The 20,917-nt window shown below is 38.0% G+C and overlaps 2 protein-coding genes across 2 annotated transcripts in view; one reads left to right on the top strand and one right to left on the bottom strand.

Moving 5' to 3' along the window:
- LOC134624543 (histone H2AX-like) overlaps positions 1 to 20,917 on the top strand; it is a 50,068-nt gene that overhangs the window by 878 nt on the left and 28,273 nt on the right. The gene's annotated exons all lie outside the window — the stretch shown is intronic.
- Positions 2,621 to 4,259, bottom strand: LOC134624546 (histone H2B 1/2-like). Its single transcript, XM_063469546.1, has one exon. The coding sequence runs from the start codon at positions 4,244 to 4,246 to the stop codon at positions 3,872 to 3,874; it is 375 nt and encodes a 124-aa protein (XP_063325616.1). The 5' UTR covers positions 4,247 to 4,259; the 3' UTR covers positions 2,621 to 3,871.

The raw sequence follows: 20,917 nt of genomic DNA, 5'->3' as shown, positions 1-20,917 counted from the left end.
ATGAATGTATTATTTGTTGTTTAATAGAATATTTTAAATGTAGGTGATAACCTTTAACTGTGTAGTTCTTGTATGATATGTTTCACAGTAAAAGAAGTGGTGTGATGTGTTGTATTACAAAGGTATGATTGTAAATATTGAGTTGTTAATAGTTGTATTGTCTTTTACTGGAGTTGCAGACTTGTGAAGACAGCACTAATGTGCAGCCACGGCTTTCACAATCAGCTCGCCCACGCTGGGGCCGACCTTCTTGGGCTTGGAAGTCGTCGTCTTCTTCTTCTTGGCCGCCTTGGCCAGGGCGGCAGCAGGTGCGGGAGCTTCCTTGGACATTTTCCTCTTTCGTGTCTGATCGAGATTCAAAGAGATTCACGGTACAGTGATGGCAAGTCGGAAGCGCCACTCTTCACTTAAAAGCAGCATCTGGTGAGCGCAGCTGTGGGACAAAGTGACGCCGCGAGCTCCCAGCAAACACACCGATGCTGCTGGAGGCCCACGGAGCAGCGAGACTTCTGTGACAGCTTCTAACCAAAGCACAGTTTCACTCACATTGTTGTACATCAGAAGCTTCATTAGTGACCTTACAGCAGCTCGCTTCCACACTTTGGCTCTGATCTCTTAGTCTGCATTGACTCTGTTTCCTTCTACAGTTACTGACTCTACAATAAACAACAGCAGTGAATGAACACGTGAATACACACATCCACAAACGGATCACCAAGTGTCTCAATGTGTAATACTCAATACCTGCTAAAAACATCCAGCCATCTCACTGTTAATCACTCTTTCGCTGCTAGTCAAACATATTTTATCATTGTATCTTTTTTATTTATAGTAATATTGTTGTAATTATTTATCTTATCCTGCTCTGCCCATGTTGGTGAATTTCCCAGTTCTGGGACTAATAAAGTTTATCTCATGTCCTGGATAACGACCTCAGTTTAATCTAGTATAGTGTCTTTAATTATGCCCAGCATATCTCTGCTCTTCTTTCTGGAGGATTCTGTTATTCTTCCACCTACTGAAAAAATTTCTGTCCATGATAAGTAAAATGCTGAACAATACCTCCGACCGTCTCCATCATGTGATGAGCAGTCACAGGAGTGGGTTTAGCGAGAGACAGAACCAAAATTCACCTCTGAACACCACAGGAAATCATTCCTACCTACGTCCTATACAACTCCTCCATCTTATGCACAGCACTTACTACACTTGCATTATATAAAGGCAGATAGAAAGGGCAAGGTGGTTACAGAGCCATCAAATTAGTAGTTAGATTGAAGATAGCTTTGATGGAAATTCCTCTGGGCATCGCTAGGAAAGCTGGATGTGAAGGACACAGCAGAGCCTAACTGTGGCATAGGCAGTATAGGCAAATGCTAAAGGTGTCACCCATCCAGGGGCACAAGTGGAGAAAATTAAAGAAAGAAAAAAAAAAAAAGTACTAATGATACCAATTCATACCTTTCTTAGTATGCATTTTGGCATCTAGCGAGCCAATTTTTGCCCTTTAATAGTTCAACAAAAGAGCACTTTGTATCATAGTTGTGTGTTAAAGTGCACATCAAGTCAGGTGCGAACGGGGATGCACAGTACAGTAGTGCAATTCATCCTGATCGGTCATTGGTCAAAAGTCTAGAGTGAAAGAAGAGACTTGTGATTGGTTAAAAATGTGCAATGAAGAAGCCTTCTTTTATTCATTCAGTCTGTTGTCTTTTTTTTTCTTTGTCAGGTGATGTTTCCAGCTTCTTTATCCCACCTGACGCCTGGGCTGCTGTCTGTGGTCTTCAGCATGATCACAACGTTTTATTTATGTATTTTGATTGGTTTAAAATGACAGGACAGTAAGCATTATCAGTGTATATTCCAATAAAAGCATCCAGTTTTTACTCCAACATCGATGAGGATTTTCTTTTGGCTCTTTTGAACCAACAGGTTGGAAAGTCTCCTGAAATTAAGTGCAATTGAAAATCAATTCCTTTCTTTTCTTCTGTGATTATTATGTGCAAAGACTAGCCATAAGAGGAGTCTTTTAGGTTCTCCTGATGAGACAATGTAATTGTTTTACTTTTCTACTGGTAAAATCTGAAGCATTATTCATGCCATGACACTGTCATTTACAGACAGGCAAGAAATTAAAGGCATGCCCTGAACTCTTGACCCCTACACAGAGACATTGTTGCACTTCGCTGCCATGTTAGGCTTCACTTGTCAAAGGTAAAAGAGTTGTAAAATCATTAAAACTTGCTATGAGAGATTATGTTTGTCCCGTGACAAATAGACTGAGTAGTTGATTATGAAAATGGCGTGATCATACACCATGGCTTTCACAGTCACCTGATGTCAACCAAGACTATTCTGGGGAAATTTGACATATAGATAATAGCTCTGTTAGTGTTTCCTAATCCATTCCAGGAAACACTGAAGTTGTTGTGGAGGCATGTGTTGTACAAATACTTCCAAAACTTGTCTTTGCCTGCTTGTACACATTGCTTCTTTGGTTCAGGTGTTTCTACATAGTTGTGTCTACATGTCTAAGGCAGATTAAAGCCCAACTTAGGCATTCATTAAGTAAATCCACAACTCACTGTTAGTGTAACACAGGACACTTTATTAAAGTGGATGAAACAGGAATAGAGGAAAACAGCACTGCAGGGTTGTCAATCAGTGAACTGAACTACAAAAAGTCAAAAGTGCCTATCAGGTAGGCTGGAATCATACAAGTTACCATCAACAATATCATTGTGAATGTTACACATACTTAAAGAAAGTTTACAACGAGCGAGATCTGCTGACAATTGCCAAACACGGGTAAATGTGTAGTAAATGGCAGTGCGGTAAATCTGCCTAGTATGATATTAAATACACTTACTACTTCATATATCTCAGATCGTTTGTAACGAGCCACGGAAAGCACCATGTTGACTTGAAGGCGCGTGGATACCCTCCGTGCGTGAGTGAAGGAAGCGGCTCGGCTGAGCAGCTGCTGTGTGCAGGTTTGGTGAAGACCATACTTCTCACCAGGCCTGCTGACGAGGTGCACGGGCATCTGGATTTACAACATGAATTGCTAATGTTGCGATCATCAGTTGTAGCCACTGAAAAGACTAGAAATGGGCGTAATACATTAGATGTCGGCTAGCGCGCGGCTAACATTTACCACAAAGAAAAAGGCTTAAATGCGCTATTCAGCGTCGTGTAATTTCCGCTAAATCCAGAGTCTGTAACTTCACGTAAACATAGAAGAAATGCCAGTTTCCATTTTAAAAAAATAGCGGACTTGCCGGCTTCTTCGCTGTGTGTTGTTTTGGTGACGCAACTTCCGTCGACCAGACGATTGGTCGTCTACGGTGGGTTTCGGCGCTCCTATTGGCCCGAGTCTACAGTGTCTACGCTCACCGTAGACTCCGGCCCAATGAAAAGCCGTAATGGTCTACAGACACCGTACGGCAACAAAAATACAGACGACTAAAACAATACAGACAAGACTGTGCAATAGAAAGCTGCAACATGAATGTTGATACTAGTTTTCTGCTCCACAGCATTTTAGTCTAATGACTAACTCAACTTTGCATATCAGGAATTAACAAAAACAAATATATAAAATGTGGAACTGAAACACAATTGTCAAATAGAAAGTTCCATTAATGATCCCTGTAGTGAGTTTGTCTTTCCACAATCTAAAACGGAGAAATACATTTGTTGACCATGTTCAGTACAGCGGATTAATACCACCCAGTGACACAGAGGTCCACATCCGCGATTCAAGTAGTTGGCAACATAGTAACCGCATGTTGAACAATAGGAAGTATGCTCGTCAGTATAAAGTGTGTGGCTCTGAAAAGAGCCGTTGTGTTGACGTCTGAGATCCAGTTTATTTGGAGCTCGTATACTTGGTGACGGCCTTGGTGCCCTCAGACACGGCGTGCTTGGCCAGCTCACCAGGGAGGAGCAGGCGCACTGCGGTCTGGATCTCCCTGGACGTGATGGTGGAGCGCTTGTTGTAGTGGGCCAGGCGAGATGCCTCGGCAGCGATGCGCTCGAAGATGTCGTTGACAAACGAGTTCATGATGCTCATGGCTTTAGAGGAGATCCCGGTGTCGGGGTGGACCTGCTTCAGCACCTTGTACACGTAGATGGCGTAGCTCTCCTTCCTGGTCTTTCTCTTCTTCTTGCCGCCCTTGCCGGTGGTCTTGGTCACGGCTTTCTTGGAGCCCTTCTTGGGCGCGGACTTTGCAGGTTCAGGCATTTTCGTTCCTCGATACTCTGCAGTAACGAATGAGCTCCGTGACTGAGAGCAGCGCTTTTTATACAGGCTGTATGCTAATACCACTGCGCAGGCCCTCGGATCTCATTGGTGGAGCCGCACAGTGGGCCGGACGTTGTGTTGGAGGGAATTTGTGAATTTTGCTGAAACAGGCGCGCGTCTAACAAAGACAGTGGACTGTGTGATTGTGTCCTCGTTTGCTGAGGCAGTCATTTGTTCTAAATGAGCAGTAAATGTAGAGCTCTGTGTGGCAGATATGGATGTGTTAGTATCAGTATTGTCTTCAGCCAACAATGAAATCATTTTAATTACAATTCCGCCTGGTTTCGTGTTTCTGTAGCGCCCATGTAACGTGGTGATAGTCAGCACACAGCTTTAAAACTTGACTGAGTTTTAGCTCTCAGTGGAGGTTAATTTACTTCACTGTTTTATTTACAACTAACTTGAATTTAAATTAACATTAAAATACTTTTTTATACACGGAGTAAAGATGGTGGAAATGTGCAGGATGTGGGATCAGTGTCTGAAGCAGCATGTTCAGTATATTGAAAACTCCAGCCTCCAGAAATGATTACATCATCTGTTTTTTTTTATATTTATTCAACTCAGGGGTGCATGTGCAGATTTCCGAGGACACAGCCACGTCAGACAATTCTTTTGTAATGAAAACATAAACACTCATATCGCCGGTAAGTTATCTTAGTCCTAAATTCACAGCAGCTTCCGCAGTAAGCATGGTAACCACGAACCCTGAGCGGATCGATTAACACAGGTCAGACTTTGTGAAATACCCTTCATGTCTCTTCATGTGTTGATGATGAAAACAACAGGTCTGCCTGGGTGTTTCCCTGATGACCATCAGTAATACAGTCATACACGCAACTAAATGATATTTTAAAAGAACAGAGACACTCTAATTGCTGACCTCAAATGTGTACGTAGAGTCTTTGTTTGAAGTTTGTTTTTCTGCCTAGTCTTTGCAGCTGAGATAACGAAAACTCAAACTGTCGGAGCAGGTTTGACCATTTCGGTTATGCATCAGCTGGAATCGCCACGTTTTCACTCAGTGTTATACAGCGTGCATTTAAATATTTATATATATATTTATATAAATATTTGTAACTATGATGTGATAAATACATTTAACAGAGTAACACATTAAACATTCACATTATTACATTACTGAAACATGTAATGTGATTACAGTCTGACTGCTGGAACAGAAGAGTTTAAATATGAGAGAAACACTGCTTTGCTCTTGTTCTGCTCTGAATCACAGTTTGATTTGAACTGTTGATCCATGAAATGTCGTTGCTTACAGTCGAGGGCCACCATCAGGCTGCAGGCCACACTTTGAGGCTTTAACTGTTACACATGGAGCTTTAATGTTTTGTTGTTAAGATTAAACTTTGCTACAGTGTAATCACATTTTTATATCCTTATATTTTATGTTTATGTCAGTATTTTGTTTCATTTTATTGTGTCTTTAAACAGTGATTCAGGTTCAGTTTCATTGTTCTCTATGGAGTTCAGTATTGTGAATAAATGTCCTAGTGGGGATTTGATCCTACATGATAGATACAATAATGCACAGGTTTACATGTACAGTATTACAGAGGAGAGGCATCACAGCTACAAAAGCCTCACCAAATACAGGAAATTACAGGATGTAAGAGAAATTAAATCGAGATCAATAAAGTTTCTTTTTTAGAAATTCTACATGTACATATTTTATTCCTGTTGGCAACTAAAGTTCCCCTCTTGCCCAGATGGTGGTGATCTAAGCTTTCAGAAGCTTTTGGACAAACTGAGGATACATATTGTCTCTCTCCCTCTCAGCATACATATTAACTTCTACTGAATCAACTTACCAGTGACACTGACTTTAGAGCTGCCAGAGCTGAAGCCATAATCAGTGTTCACTACGAATGATCCTGTTGAGGAGACAGAGAGGGAACGAGAGGAGCAGACACACTGAGAACTGGAACAAATCTGTTGTTGAGCTTTAAAGAAAAACCTGCACTTTGATTTACTCTCCAAACAGTGCACATGTTAAAGTTTTCACGGCTCACAAAAACTCTGCACAGAAAGCAGCCAAAGCAGCATTTGTCCCTGGTTTTACCTCTTAAAGTGATAACAGCTGACAGCACCTTTGTAACATAACAACAGCTCAGTATTAAAAACTAAAACAAATGTAGATGCACAGAATTGACCAAAAACGTGCTGTTTGCACTTTAGTGATTTTAGTTACCGCCTGAATATCAAAACCATGAGAAACTGTTTCGTCTTTGATGGTACAGAAAAGTTTACGTCACACGATGCGCCACTTCATCAGTAAACTAAAGGGAAAACCCTGATGTTGGTTAAACCACATTGTTTTAAACATTTATAATTATTATCATGTTTACAGCGTGTAGAAGATTAGTTAGTTAAAATGCTATGCTAATATTTCATAACTTTATTAATTAACTTAACGAAACTCTCAGCAACATTACAAATGGATTTCAGAAACCACTCCACGTTTGAGCTTCACTCAGATAAAAAAAAGAGACGCTCACAGTCATTACTATATGTCTGTCTGCTCCAACCACCTTTCTGTAGTGAGTAAAAGAGAAAGCTGTTTAAATGCTGAGATTTCGGTTTTTTATCACGGCTGTGCAATGTTTAAAGGAGTCATGTCACTGCAACTCTAACGCAGAAAGTAATGTGCTCAATTACTTATTTATTTCGCTTTAGGAGGGGGGATTTTATCGGAATCGTCACTTTGTGTAGATGACTCAAACATGTGAGAGTAGTTCCAAAATTTGTCTCTGGCCTAAAACTCTTCACTCAGTCCTCTCACTGAAACTGATCGGTGTCGTAGGTTTAATTGGTGTATTAGATTTACAATTATTTTAAACTGGTTTGTTGAAACAGATGTTTTTTTATTGTGTGATGCATTTTTTTTTGTTTATTCTTTGATCAATCTGTTTGTGTTTTGCAGCTGTTGTTGAAACAACTTTCAACAACAGCTGCTGTTCTTTTTTTCATGTAGTTGCAATTTTCCTAGTTCGCCTATTCTTTCAGGCTAATAGATGTACATCACGTGAAGGGGACTCTTATTTTATTTTATTACTGAGACCTGGTTTATTTGCAGTGTGTGGCACGCATGCGAACTGACTGTAGTGCTTCTGAAACAGGGTGTGACTATTTGCAGTGCAGTGCAACAGTTTTTCACTGTTGAAAGCAGGGCAGGGGTAGGTCAGTAGGTAGAGTGGTGGCCCCATGATCAGAGGGTCGAATCCACTGAACGGCTACCCTAAGGTACCCCTGAGCAAGGTACCGTCCCGTCACACCGCTCCCCGGGCAGAAATGATTAATGAATAGTGCCACTGTACATAACGCCTCTGCTCTGAGTCATAATGCAATGAATGATCTGTTGTCAAAAAACAGACGGCCTCTGAAAAAGACACATTCATAACTGTATAACTCTGTCAAACAGGTACAAACACACATAGCCAGTGTTTGCTTTGAAAAATGGGCCCCTGTTTAGTGGTTAGCAAGTTATTCAGTTTCAGTGCAGAATGAAACTGAATAACTGCAGAGACTGAATCTTGTTCCAGATTATGCTAAACACAGAAAACAACAAATGATCCTTTTTTAAATTTAAATTCTTATCTGTAGTCATAGGAATCTGAAATTGATCGGCAATAAAGAGACTATTCATTAATTTTACACAAAAACAGATTAAAGTTTGTTCCAGTCATGTGATCTGTATTTCTTCTTCAGCTCCTGTGAGAAGACAGAAAACATCCAATGGCTGTTGTTTGTCCTTTCTATAAAGATTTGAAAACAGTTCACAATATTAGAATATAATAATGCTACTAATATTATAGTTATAATAAGTTATAATAGTTATAATAATAATATATAACCCCTCTTCTGTTGCATTGTTTCATACGAGGTCGTGTTACTTTTCATCCTGAAAAGGAGACCTAGACATGTCTCTTTATTCTTATACAGTTTTTGTTAGTAAAGTTTTACAGTGTTATAATAATATATACATATATATAAAATTTGTTCTTTGTACATTAATCATTTTTTTTTAATTCCCCAACTATTATTTGGCATAAATAACATTTCACTTTATTTTGCTGTGTCATTCTGTGCCTGGTTCAAAACCTAACTTCATGTGCACAAGGAGGAGCTTATATGTATATCAATATAGGGAGATAGTTATGCTTTAGATCAGTTTAAAGGTTCGGTCTCTTCATCAAAATACTCTCTTGTTACCATTTTGTCACTTCACTCTTTTTTACAGAGTTATTGTGTCCTGAGTTGTTCTTAATCTTCAATCAGTGATTTCCGGGTTCACCACAACCATTTGGGATTTGTGCACACACACGTAAGGTTCTGTAAGAGAGCGAAAATAAAGTCACAAATATGTTTAGACCTATGTTTACACAGGAAATAAAAATCGTCAGATTTGTAAAGCTAAACTTAAAAACTTTTGATTAAATCACAATTCAGGTTTGGATTTACACATTTGTTAAATAGTTTTCAGTGTGGACAAATTGCTTTGTATTGTATTGTATATGTGTGTCATGAAATGTTACACACACTGTACACATTTGTGCATATTAGCTTACGAATAGAGTAACAAATTACTTCCTCCTGGGAGTAATGAAGTAATGTACTGTATTACTTATAAGAAAAGTGTTCTGTATAATACATTACTTTTTTTGAGTAATGACCACAACACTGATTAAAACAAAGAGGGGAAATATCTCTAACAGAAACATTTGACTACTCAACATGCAATTAATTTGCATGAATGAGTGTGATATGCTGCTTAGAGATTGTGGTGACAGTGAGCCAATGAGAATTGATCAGAAATTGAATCGATATCGATAATGGAATCGGAATTGTTAAATTCCTATCGATTCCCATTGCTAGCTATCAGATCCTGGAGGGATGAACTGGTTAGCTTGTGGCAGGTCGTAGGAGGGAAGGCAGTTTTGGGACAAGATTTCTGGGCGGAAGAGAGATTCTTTGGGCCCCTTGGAAAACAGATTTAAGAAAGAACAGAAACACCATATGGCAAACAGAAAAAAACCCCTCTACACTAGGAAGCACACTAGGAGAGCCGTGATTACTAGCTGGCTAAGCAGACGATCTGGCGAAGAGAGGATTCCTGAGGTGGTTCTTAAGAACTGGCAGAAATCCTTTCACTGACTGCTGCAGGTGGATTGGAGTTAGATCATACACTGGCCAATTTGAACACAGCTGAGAGCAGCAGGCTGTGTAAAAATTTGTTTCCAGTTTGATGTTTGCAGTCAGGTGATTCGTATTTGGGCTCTAAGCATTTTCAAACTGTGAAGAAAGGAAACACTTCAAACTAAAATGTAAATAATCACAGTTTGATATCCAAATATTGCAGCGCTTGTCAATACTAGCAAAGTTTGATCATTTACCTGCTGTCTTCATCCTTAAAGGAAAGGTATCCAGATTAATCAAACACAGCAGAAAAATTCACATAAAATACCACACAAGAAAATTAATAATGAAACTATTAGTTGGCACTATTGGTTTTGAAAAACAGTGAGAGACGGTGAGTCAGGTAAAAACTAACTTCTCAAACTAAATGTCCCTCCTGCTGATGCAGCTCTGAAGAGCGTGTCTCTGTCAGTTTCACATTTAAATCTCACTAATGTCTTCCCCTCAGTAAACACCAAAGCAGACGCATTTTGTTCAAATGCTTTAAAAATAGGTCAGATTTGTATCTGATGTTATGACGTGCAATTATAGGTTGTGTTTAGGACATGCACACTTTAGAAGTAAGTTGTTTGTCTTAGACTCTATTGGACGAGCGGTGTTATTTTATTTATAATCAAACTGTCTTCAATGGTAAATGACTTAATTTGCTCTTTTATTTTTTTACTGTATGCATATAATTAAAATGCATTTACATTTATAATATTAAAGCATTAAGCACAAAGTATATATTATTAAAGCAATAATAAATCAATAAATCTACACAGAACAGTCATTCAGTTCAGTTCAATTCAGTCAACTCAAGACATTTCACACTGTACGGTAAAGACCCTAAAATACTGGAGACAAAACTTCAACCCTCAGCAGCCTGAGACTATTATGGCATAGCTATGGTTCAGGGTCAGCTTATCTAATGAAAATAGCAATGAAAATGTATGCATGCCTCCTAATGATATTACCCAAGGGAAGCATGTATAATGTATATAGAACTTCTTCAATCAGTTTGCAGCCAGAATGGAAGAAGTGCAGCTGAGAAAGGTCTTTTCACATCTGGTGTAACAGATCAACCAGTTAATCCAGTTAATCCAAAGACACAAAAGGAACACATGAATTAGTCAGACATCAGATATTTTGTTTTCTTTATGTTCATCCTCACTGTAAATCTGTTTCACACTTACCAATGCACCACATTCAACTTTTGGAAACGTATTAACTTATTACTTATTATTTTCCCTCACAGTGAACTTGTTAATTATTTTGTTCATATTTTCAGAGTTTTTGGTCTCTAATAAAAAGAATTATATGCAGAAAAGTAAAAAGTTCTTTGAAATAGATATAAATATATACACATTATACACAGTAACATTAGGAAACTCTTCAGAAGACCAATTTGGGGAGGCAGGTGTGTGTGTGTGTGTGTGTGTGTGTGTGTGTGTGTGTGTGTGTGTGTGTGTGTGTGTGTGTGTGTGTGTGTGTGTGTGTGTTTGTAGGGGGGAAATGTAAAAATGACACCAAGTGTGTTAGAAAATGTAAAACCAAACAACAAATTTAATGACAAAATCTAAAAAAAATATGTTTCAGTCAGAATTGAGAACTTGACATAAACAAATGGTCATATAAAATAAACTTACATTGTATTGTAAGTCTATTGTAGCTAAATACTTAAACATATTGTTTTAAGAGTTTGTATTTAGTGTGTTTAAAAACATCTGTGTGGTTTATTCACTATGTCAGCTTTGTATGGTTTTAAGGATTTTGTAAAAAACAAAACAAAAAACTTTAAAGGATACGTATTCTGGTCATTTCCAGCTTCATAATGTTAATTTTAATTTCAATTGAATTTTATTTGTATTACACCAAATCAACAGTCATGTCAACGTGCTTTATATTGTAAGGTAATAACCATACAATACTATAAATAACTGGGTGTAAATGCTTTATGATTTACAATTCAAAGTAATCTTTATCTTAGACCAGATGATGGTGCAGCCCCTTAGCTCATCCTGTGTTGGAAACAAGATGTTTTAGCTCCTCCCCTTTGAGTCCAATTTCATTTAAATAGCTGACCCTTATAAACAGAACATTTAAACAGTAGGTGGGTTGGTCAGTCTTATTTTATTTACACTTATACTGACCGCATTTTCTGAAACTTTGGCCATGTCTAACATGAACATCCATCACTACAACATTATATAAGGAAAAACAAAATAGAGCCACTTTAAAAATACAAAATGAAGACCAAAAAAATAAACTTATGAAAACATGAGAGCTAACTAAATTTATATGTGTAATGATCTCAGTGTGTCATTATACAAGAGAGAAACAGTTACAAGACAAACGTAAATCAGATAATAACTCTTTTGGCACACAGACTCTGATATTGATAGTGTTTTTCAAACTGTATATTTGAGGTTTTCACCTTTAGTGCTTTGTAACATAGTCATGAAAATGATATGTGTTAATACGCACCAAAAGAGTTTTTCTCCTCTTCATCAGTAAATAACAGAGTTCCTCCTGGCTCAGATTTTACATTTGGATGGTGACTACATGCATAAGGAGACAGTCTTATCCAACCAAAGTTAAAAGAAACTAATTCTCACTATTTGGTGAACAAAATTTGTACTTGAGTAAAAACTGTCTCCACATAATTTTTAATACAAATTCTTTGATTTTTCTCTTGGCTCTGAGAAGAGAGAAAAAAAAAGGTGCACAACCCCGCACTAACACAAACACTAAAAAAATCAGTGCGCTATCAGTCTATCCACTTTACAGTGCATCCACATCATCTCCACACCCCAACAAAATTGATGACAGATCAGGTGTCAGTCAGTAACGTTGATGCATTTTATTTAAAAATAACAATAAGACAGCTTAGACTAAGGTATGTTTAGGTAAACCCCCCCAAAAATGTGGATTTTTCATTTCCCATGTAGTGCATTGCTGTTAAACCTTGCCTCCAGTTTTGCTGGTAAACATACATCAGTGAGTTAATGAGAGGTGATGGAATAAAGGCCTCACAGTGAAACAACAAACAGATCTAACACTGGAATTAAGAGCTGAGAGATATAATATGAACCAGGTTCAACATAGCCTGACTTTCTTTATGTTAGCTTGTTTAACGAAATCTAAAACCCCAGTCAGAGACGAAAATGCTTATTTTGAGTTATTAACGACAACAAATAAGGTGAGAGAGCATCTCATTGGTTAATCTTGTGAATTCTTGAATTAATATATTAATTTATTCAGTCCTGCGGTTTATTTCTAAATGAAACTTTAAACTGAATGCTCTTAATAATGAGTGCGTTCAAATATGACACTGTCTCATATCTGATAAGGAGACTAAAAACATTAAAAACATTTAAGAAAAAATTAATTTACTGATTCAGGATCCAGATTAATAACCCACAAAAAGAAGAAGCTGTACTTCCTCCAGGGAAAATGATTTTGTGTTTAGCTTAGCTCCCTTTGATAAAGCATGAGGTAAAACATATTCTACTAACTCAATCTCACTTCATTGGACCTCTCTGGTCACAAAAACAACTTAAAAAAAAAAAACCCTTCATTTGACAGAGTCTGGTGGAGCTTTGACTGCTGGCCAGGAAATCCCAGTTAATATTATCACCAGCCTCATTACAGAAAGAGCTGCACTGACAGGTAATCTGTAATGGATGACTGTTTTAAACTAATGTAAACTGAATAATATGAGGTAGAAACAAGTCAAGGAAAAAAAAGAACATTCATCAAATTATTGATTCCAATCAAGTCTTTGTCATGAGCTGCTGAGCAAAGTGCATTCTTCTTAAGATCAATGATGGATAAACACTGATCGGTGAACTTCATAACACTAGTTTGCATTAATGACAAACACCAAACTATTTTGACCATGTTGAGCTTTGAACCAGAGCTGCACATAACCTTTATAAAGTCTAAACTGCGCTATAGAAGAAAGTGGTTTGCAAACAGAAACTGATACAAAAACACTTCTATGTAAACTGAATGAGCTCCAATGAGCACCAGAGTTAATTAGCAGCATATTTTTAACTCCTTCAGTACAAAAACGTAAACTTTAAAGTTGAGTTAGTATTAAAACTTTAAGAACTATAACAAAGCAGCTGCTTCCCCCTATTACTTTCAGTTTATGGTTAGCATTTGTGCTAACCACACATGGTACCAATGAATAACAATCCACCTAGGATGAACTAACATGTTTCAGATTTGGGATAAATAGTGTTTTGGTAAAGTGATGATTAAACTTGAGTTTTCCACATGTTTTAGTCTAAACATAACAATATGGGATGCAGCAGGTCAGGATGGAAAAATAATGGAAAAATCATTGAAAAAAACAAAAAACAAAAAAACTTGGGAATAAAGGTGCACAAGTTGTACTTAAATATGGGAGAGTGCAGGATGATGTAAGTGTGCACTGCTCTGTGGTACAGCTCTGAGAAATTTCAACAATACTTACAGTACAATACAGTCAGCAGCCTCATTATGGTCAGAGGTGACCTCAGGAGTGATCTGTAATGAGGCTGCTACTTCACATAAATACAAATTATATATATATATATATATATATATTTTACAAATACAAATTATATTGATGATTTACAATACGTTAAAATCAAGTAATGCAAGTGCAAATATCACCGCTACAAATAAACCCAGAGCTAAATAGAGACCGATTCTCTCACGGCTCTCTGGTTTCAGTGTTTCTGTCTTCGGTTTTTCAACAGCAGCTGTAAGGATATTGAACAAGTATGAGTTACAGGATCATTAAATGCAAATTTCTGAGAACAAGAAAGTGTAATTAATGAAGGTGAAGTGTTTAGTAGCTTAAAAAATTTTGGCTTGAAGAAGCAGATCAAGCACTGGACTTGCACAACTCCACATGAATTTTAGCTTTACTCTGTTTCCTTGTTGTGCCAAAACAATTTCCCAAAACCACCAACTGGCTGCTTTGCTCATTTCATCTTGCTACCAGGTTGGACCCTCATTTATCTCCAGAGCGGCCTTCATAGTCTCAAGTTTGTGGGAAAAGTTTGAGGACGGCCCCTTCCTGTTCCAATATGACTGCACAGCAGTAAAACAAGGTCCATAAACACATGGATGAGGAAGTTACTGATCTTACGGCCGTAAGATCACTATAAAGCCATTTAACCACACAAGGCAGGAGTTACCCTCTTCATCATCAAAGCTTTCATTACTGTAGGAGCCATATGAGTTGTTCCCTTTTTGGATTAAGAGGGTTGGTTTAAATGTACACACTGTATTGGTGCACAGGTGTGTTAGGTGATAAATGTGGTTGCACTCACCTGTTCACCTCACCTGATGTTGATGAGCAGAAAGGTAGGGTGAGCATGAGGGGCTGCAGCTTGAGTCATTTTGATGCATTTTTTGTATGCAACTTGAGTTTAGATTAGTGCACTAATTAATGTCATAGCCAGATGTTATAGTTTGGCATAATAATTGGTGTAATGTTTGTGGGTTGCACTCATTTTTGTTTGTGCAGTCTGTGCATTTGTATCATGTTTTGATCCCACATACTGATTTTGTACAGTGGACAGTACAATGTGAAATTAAGTTTGCACCTTACTTGTAATGACATAATTGTAACTGTAATGTGACTACTAAACATGCTACATCAATACATTATTGAACAATATAATCGTATCACATTGCTTTGTGTTATAGCCAAGAGATGCAAAATTGTCCCTTACTGAAAAGACAGACACTGATTTAGTATCCCTTAATTATCCAAGGCTCAATATTTGTTTACTATTAAGTTATTGTGTTGGATACCAACAGTGATGTCATCTTACCTGTAACAATGAGGTCACATGTTTTGGAACTAACTTCTTCGTTAAGGACAACGATGCAGTGAAATGTCCCCATGTCGTTGAGACTGAGATCAGATAAGAGACATTCAAGTCGTCCTTTCCTGGCGAGCTGTGGATCACACTGCAGTCGTCCTCTGTAGTGCTCATCTGGATACACCTCAGTGCCAGTCTTACTGTTATAGAAGAAAACTCGTGTTTTCCTTATCAGATTCATTAGGTTTATTTTTAGGAGGTCAGGAGGCCTGTTGGTGTCGAAATGGAGCAGCCATGTTATTGTGATGTTACTGTTTTCTTCTGCTTGGTAGACCTCCTGTTCTTCACTCATAGTGAAGTTACTTTGACCTGCAGGAGGAAACAGACACAAAGTAAGTGAGGAATTATAAAAGAGCCCAAAAGAACTCAATAAATGAGTACAAAAACAAATAATGGACAAATTAAGCCCACTAACAAGCTCAGGATATAGACTGCTTTAAATGCTCAGGTTCAGCTGAGTGTTTAAAGCATTTAAAAAAAAATCCTAACTCCACTTTTGAAAGGGTTTATCTTTACAAGGTGAGTGGGAGGCCCATTATACCACAAAGTCACTTCTAAAAAAGAAAAATTGGAAATACATTTTTAAAAATGTATGTAAAAAGCTACAATGTTATCACCAGAAGATGCCTCACGGAGAAGGGAAAAACAGGATGATAATTACACAGACTTAACAACGTGGTGTATGCTGTACATTGCAGCGAGGAATGCCCAGACCTCTACATTGGAGAGACCAAACAGCCACTTCACAAGCGCATGGCACAACATAGAAGAGCCACCTCCACAGGACAAGACTCAGCAGTTCATCTGCATCTTAAGGATAAAGGTCACTCTTTTGAGGATGCCAACGTTCACATTTTGGACAGAGAGGACAGATGGTTTGAAAGAGGAGTGAAAGAGGCCATCTATGTCCACTGTGAGCGACCATCTTTGAACAGAGGAGGTGGTTTACGACACCAACTGTCTGCCATCTATAATCCAGTTTTGAGATCCCTCCCCAGACGCCTTAACGCCCACTCACATCCTGGGCCATCTGACCTCAGGAATTCACATGACAAGGTGGGGCCAGGTTTCACAATGAGCACACCCGAAACCCTGGCTGATTAGGTCCCACACCCACTTTCACACCTTGGCTCATGTGATTAGAGGATCACCAGGGGGTCCTTTGTCCCTCTTTGGGGGGATACTCCCACTTGGTTTAAATCTGGGACTCTCGGCCATTTGACCTTAGAACTGAAGAAGCTTCTCGGATGAGAGGTGAAACGTCTTCAAGCAACTTAAAGAAGTCCAGACGCTTTTCTTTGCAACTCCTTTGACTAGGATGATAATTAGCAACTTACAAAAAAACCCAGTGTCAAAAAATACAAACAAGGAGATGGAAGGCAGCATAGTTCCACTTCTGCTATTCAAGTCGTAATAATTGATTCTAAACATGATGAATGGTACAAGAGTAAATCTTCTGTAATAAACAAATAAAAGAAAATAAGATTTTTTCTAATGATTCTTATAAGTATAAGAATATTTCTGTTGACATAAAATACAAAATGTACAGTTTTGATGCCACATATCATATTTTTTGTAGCAGCAAGCCTTTAAAATTATTTTTAATTACTGTATTAAATACTAATATGTATATAGTAAACAGAAACATTAGCAACTACTCACCGACTACAGCACAGTAGAGAGTCACTGTTAATGCTGAGAGGAAGAGAGCTGTGCAGCATGGCATTCTTCATTGAGCCCTAAAGTGTGAAACCGCAGAACGAGAACATTGAACTACATCATTATTTATAACATGTATTAACTGAGACAATTAACTCATCACAGCTGCAGTAGGTAATCGAGTATTTTCTCGATTTTCTCGATCTACTGCAGCTCAGATTATCAGCTGTTGTCTGAAAAATTCATTCTGACACGTGTTTTTTTTTTTTTTTATGAGTAGGAAATAATTTAGGCTTACACTGCTAATGCAAATTAGTGCAAATCGAGAAATGCAAACCACTACTTATTTAGTTGTGTAGATGTTTTCGTATTCCAGTCGAATCTGCTTCAGAAACTCTTTAGTGAGTTTAAAGTCTAATATGGATTTAATTCGGCTGAATGTTGTCGATGAGTTTCTGTTTTTATGCAGCAGCCCGGACCAAAACTAAAAACTGTGAACAAACATGTCGGACCTATTTCTGATCTGAAGATGAGTGCGGGGGAAAGAAGGAGATCGCATAACACTGAATGATGCAACAAACCTCTGCACAAATGTACTTACTGCCGTGTCTTTCTTTCCGCAGAAGCAACGCGGTCTAAAATACAAAAACAAAACAAAACTTTGATCTCTCTCCCAAAGGTTTTAACCGGATATCTGCGGTAGAATCCACATTCCTGCTTATCCAGAGCTCAGACTGCACGTCAAGTTGCACATGGCGGAAGAAACCAAAAGAACAAAAATACGCGGGTTATGGATGAGAATAGAATGACGCAAAGGACACCGCTTCCTCGTTTCTCTATTGTCAAGTCAAGTCATCTTTATAGCACAGTTAAAAGACATCAAGTGTCGTTCAAAGTGCTGGACAGAGGGATAATATAATAAAAACAATAAAAATAGATAAGATGAAAACATTGTAGAAAAATTGTAAGACATCCATATGTGTACATGCAAATATGCACTGTTATCTTTTACAAGTAAAGCAACCGTCTCATGAAAGCTTTTCGTCGTTGTTTCCTTAAAAATGTTTATATTTGTGACAAAGTGTGAAAAATGCCCAACACACACAATCAGACACGATCTGTACAGCGTGATGAACGTCATCTGTTTTAAATGTATTAACTGAACAATCTGCAACAGAGTTTGACAATATTTAAAATATTTCTTTAATTTTTGAAAAGTGTTTTATGTGCTACATTTACAGCTCACCTTTATGATGCACCGCAACAGAACAGACTAATGAACACATTATTCAAATCAACTTGTTCTCCTGGTGCATTTTAGATGAAATCTAAAAGTTAAAATTCTATTCAATTTGTATTTGTCACATAGACAATCATACATAGTACGGCATGCAGTGAAATGCTTGTTGCTGTACAATGCCAGACCATACAAAAACGAAACGAAACTAGCAATAAATGTATATAATATACAAATGTAAGACTACTACTACTACTACTACTAATAATAATAATAATAGTCTTGGTTTGTCTTGGAAACTTGTAAGTTGTTTGAGGAGTCACATGAGTAGCCTATATTTCTGTCATAGGTTTCATGTTTAATAATGCTGCTTTGTTGCTTTTCACGGTTTCTGTTTGGAGACGTCTGGCAGAACAAACAACAAACCGATAAAGCTCGTATTTTAAGTTTCCTGTTTTACCACCATGCGAAGGGACTTTACCTCGTTGGTGCTGCTGTGTGTGTGTGCAGGTGTGCGTGGGTCGCGGGGGAGGGGTACTATGTGTTGTAACCAATGACTATGATGTAACTGTACAAAGTGTGTCAGTCTTGTCAGCCCACTAGCCCAGACACCGACCAAACGGCTAGCCCCTGCCCCAGATGGCGAACAGAGAACGGGGGTGTGTGAAGACCCCACGCCTCACTCCTCCCGCTCACTTATTGTGTTGATGCATGCTATTCCAACGTACATTTAAAACATGGGAGTGTCATGGTGCCATGCCTGAGGCTCAAACACAGGTGAACAAATTTGTTTATTATTTACTCAAATTCAGTTAATACAGTTTTTTTAAGACTCGGGTTTACTGTATATTGTCAGGAATATCTATGTACAGCTGACCAGAATCCATCAGATTCTGCAAACACAAAGATGGTGTTGTGGCGATCGGGAGCTTAAAGCTTTACAGTCACAGGGGAAACCCGACAACGCCAACCTGGGAATTTCACACAGACAGTATCTAGTTAGTGCCTTCTTGTTCATTTGCATAGTTTCTAAGGTTTGTAACACATGAGCCACAGCCGTGGTAGGGAGTAAAATAACGAATTTATTGACAGCTATTTAAAACAGACGTCAGAAGAGCCAATCATGTATTTGCACGTGTACTGTTAACTGATTCAGAGCCTGGATTACCAGTGGGCGAATGCATAAATAATCACGAACCACGGAATATCCCACCACCAGGGCACCCAGTCACCTCTACTTTAGGCCTTCAGAGTAAAAACACAACTTATTAACAGACCCGAAACGGGAAATCAAATACGTCCTCTGTGGTTAATCCGACTCCACAAACACACCAGTAGCACAAACAACCTCAATCAACCAAAAATAAATATAAATAAATCAAAATAGCAGCTACTATTTATAGTAGGACCATACAATTTGATTGGCCACAACCGATGATTAGCAGTGCAATGTTAAAATAAAATATTCATTCTGCTTCACAGATTTCACCCAGCCCAAAAGTCACATTTACACAGCATAGAGCAGAGTCAAGTATACTTGACATGCGGACTTTATAACAGTTTTTAAATTGTGTTGATAGGCCACGTGAAACCAGAGTTATGATAAAAAAATATATGCAATGTTTGTTTGTTTGTTTTCCTGAATACCGTCATTGTTTATATTTATATTTACTGCAGGAAGAAACGGTAAAAACTGTGTTTTATAAGGAAAGCGCTCCAAAGCACTCTCCGCCTGTGAGCAAAAACAAAACCAAAAATAACCCCACCCTTTCTTATTGGTGGAAAAATGGACCAATCAAAAAAATGATATGGCAATATGGCATTTATTGTTTAGGAAGGGGGGAGGTTTTAGAAGTGACGGCAGTGTTTTGAGATGTGAGAGATTTGCGATGTTCAGCGTGTTTGGAGTCTAAAGTTAGTGTGTTGTTTTGGAGTGGCACAAATAATTTGTGTGGCATCAAATTTGATGCAGAACAGCTGATTGTTCTGTAAATAGTTTTAAATGTTTATTTAAAAAAACACCTTGGCTGCATTTTTAGGCAAACAGCTGCAAAAAACGTTGTTGTTTGCAAAACTCAATAACTTTTTTGAAGAAGTAACTATATAATTAATTGCCCAACATTGGTCATTATATCCTGTATTTGCAGACAGAGAGTTACAGGACTCTCTCCCAGACCACAGACTCATAATACAAATCAGAGCTTTATAAAAAAAAAAAAAGAAAAGAAAAAAAGAAAGAAAGTTGTGTTTTCAAATTGGAGTTCAAGTTATTTTTACTTCCAATAGTGTTAACATACTACACAGGTCATGAACAAGATTTTTAATATTTTTATTGTAAGTGGGCTAAAGCAGTTAATTAAAGGTAGTCTAACATAAATGTAAATGCTGTAATTTGATTATTTTAATAAACCATGTAACTTGGACGGATTCGATGCTGGCGTGACCACAGTGCACACGTCTGATGTTGCTCACAGTGGTCCAAGGGATCACTCAGGGAGTTTGTGTGTTCGCTCAGACACATGAAAAATTAGAGGGAACATTGGTGCCTTGTTTGTTTGAGGATTTCTCCAAAATGTGATGATCAGAGTTATGGATGGTCTCAGTGGCGGTCCTAGCCTGTTTTGCGCCCTGGAC

Source organism: Pelmatolapia mariae, linkage group LG3_W (genome assembly GCF_036321145.2).
Source record: "Pelmatolapia mariae isolate MD_Pm_ZW linkage group LG3_W, Pm_UMD_F_2, whole genome shotgun sequence".
NCBI lineage: Eukaryota > Metazoa > Chordata > Actinopteri > Cichliformes > Cichlidae > Pelmatolapia > Pelmatolapia mariae.
Note: the sequence above shows the minus strand (reverse complement) of the source record. Positions and strands in the feature narration are given on the sequence as shown.

What these genes read in the sequence shown, in the direction of transcription:
- LOC134624546 (XM_063469546.1), bottom strand. Translation starts at nt 4,246, where the DNA reads ATGCCTGAACCTGCAAAGTCCGCGCCCAAGAAGGGCTCCAAGAAAGCC.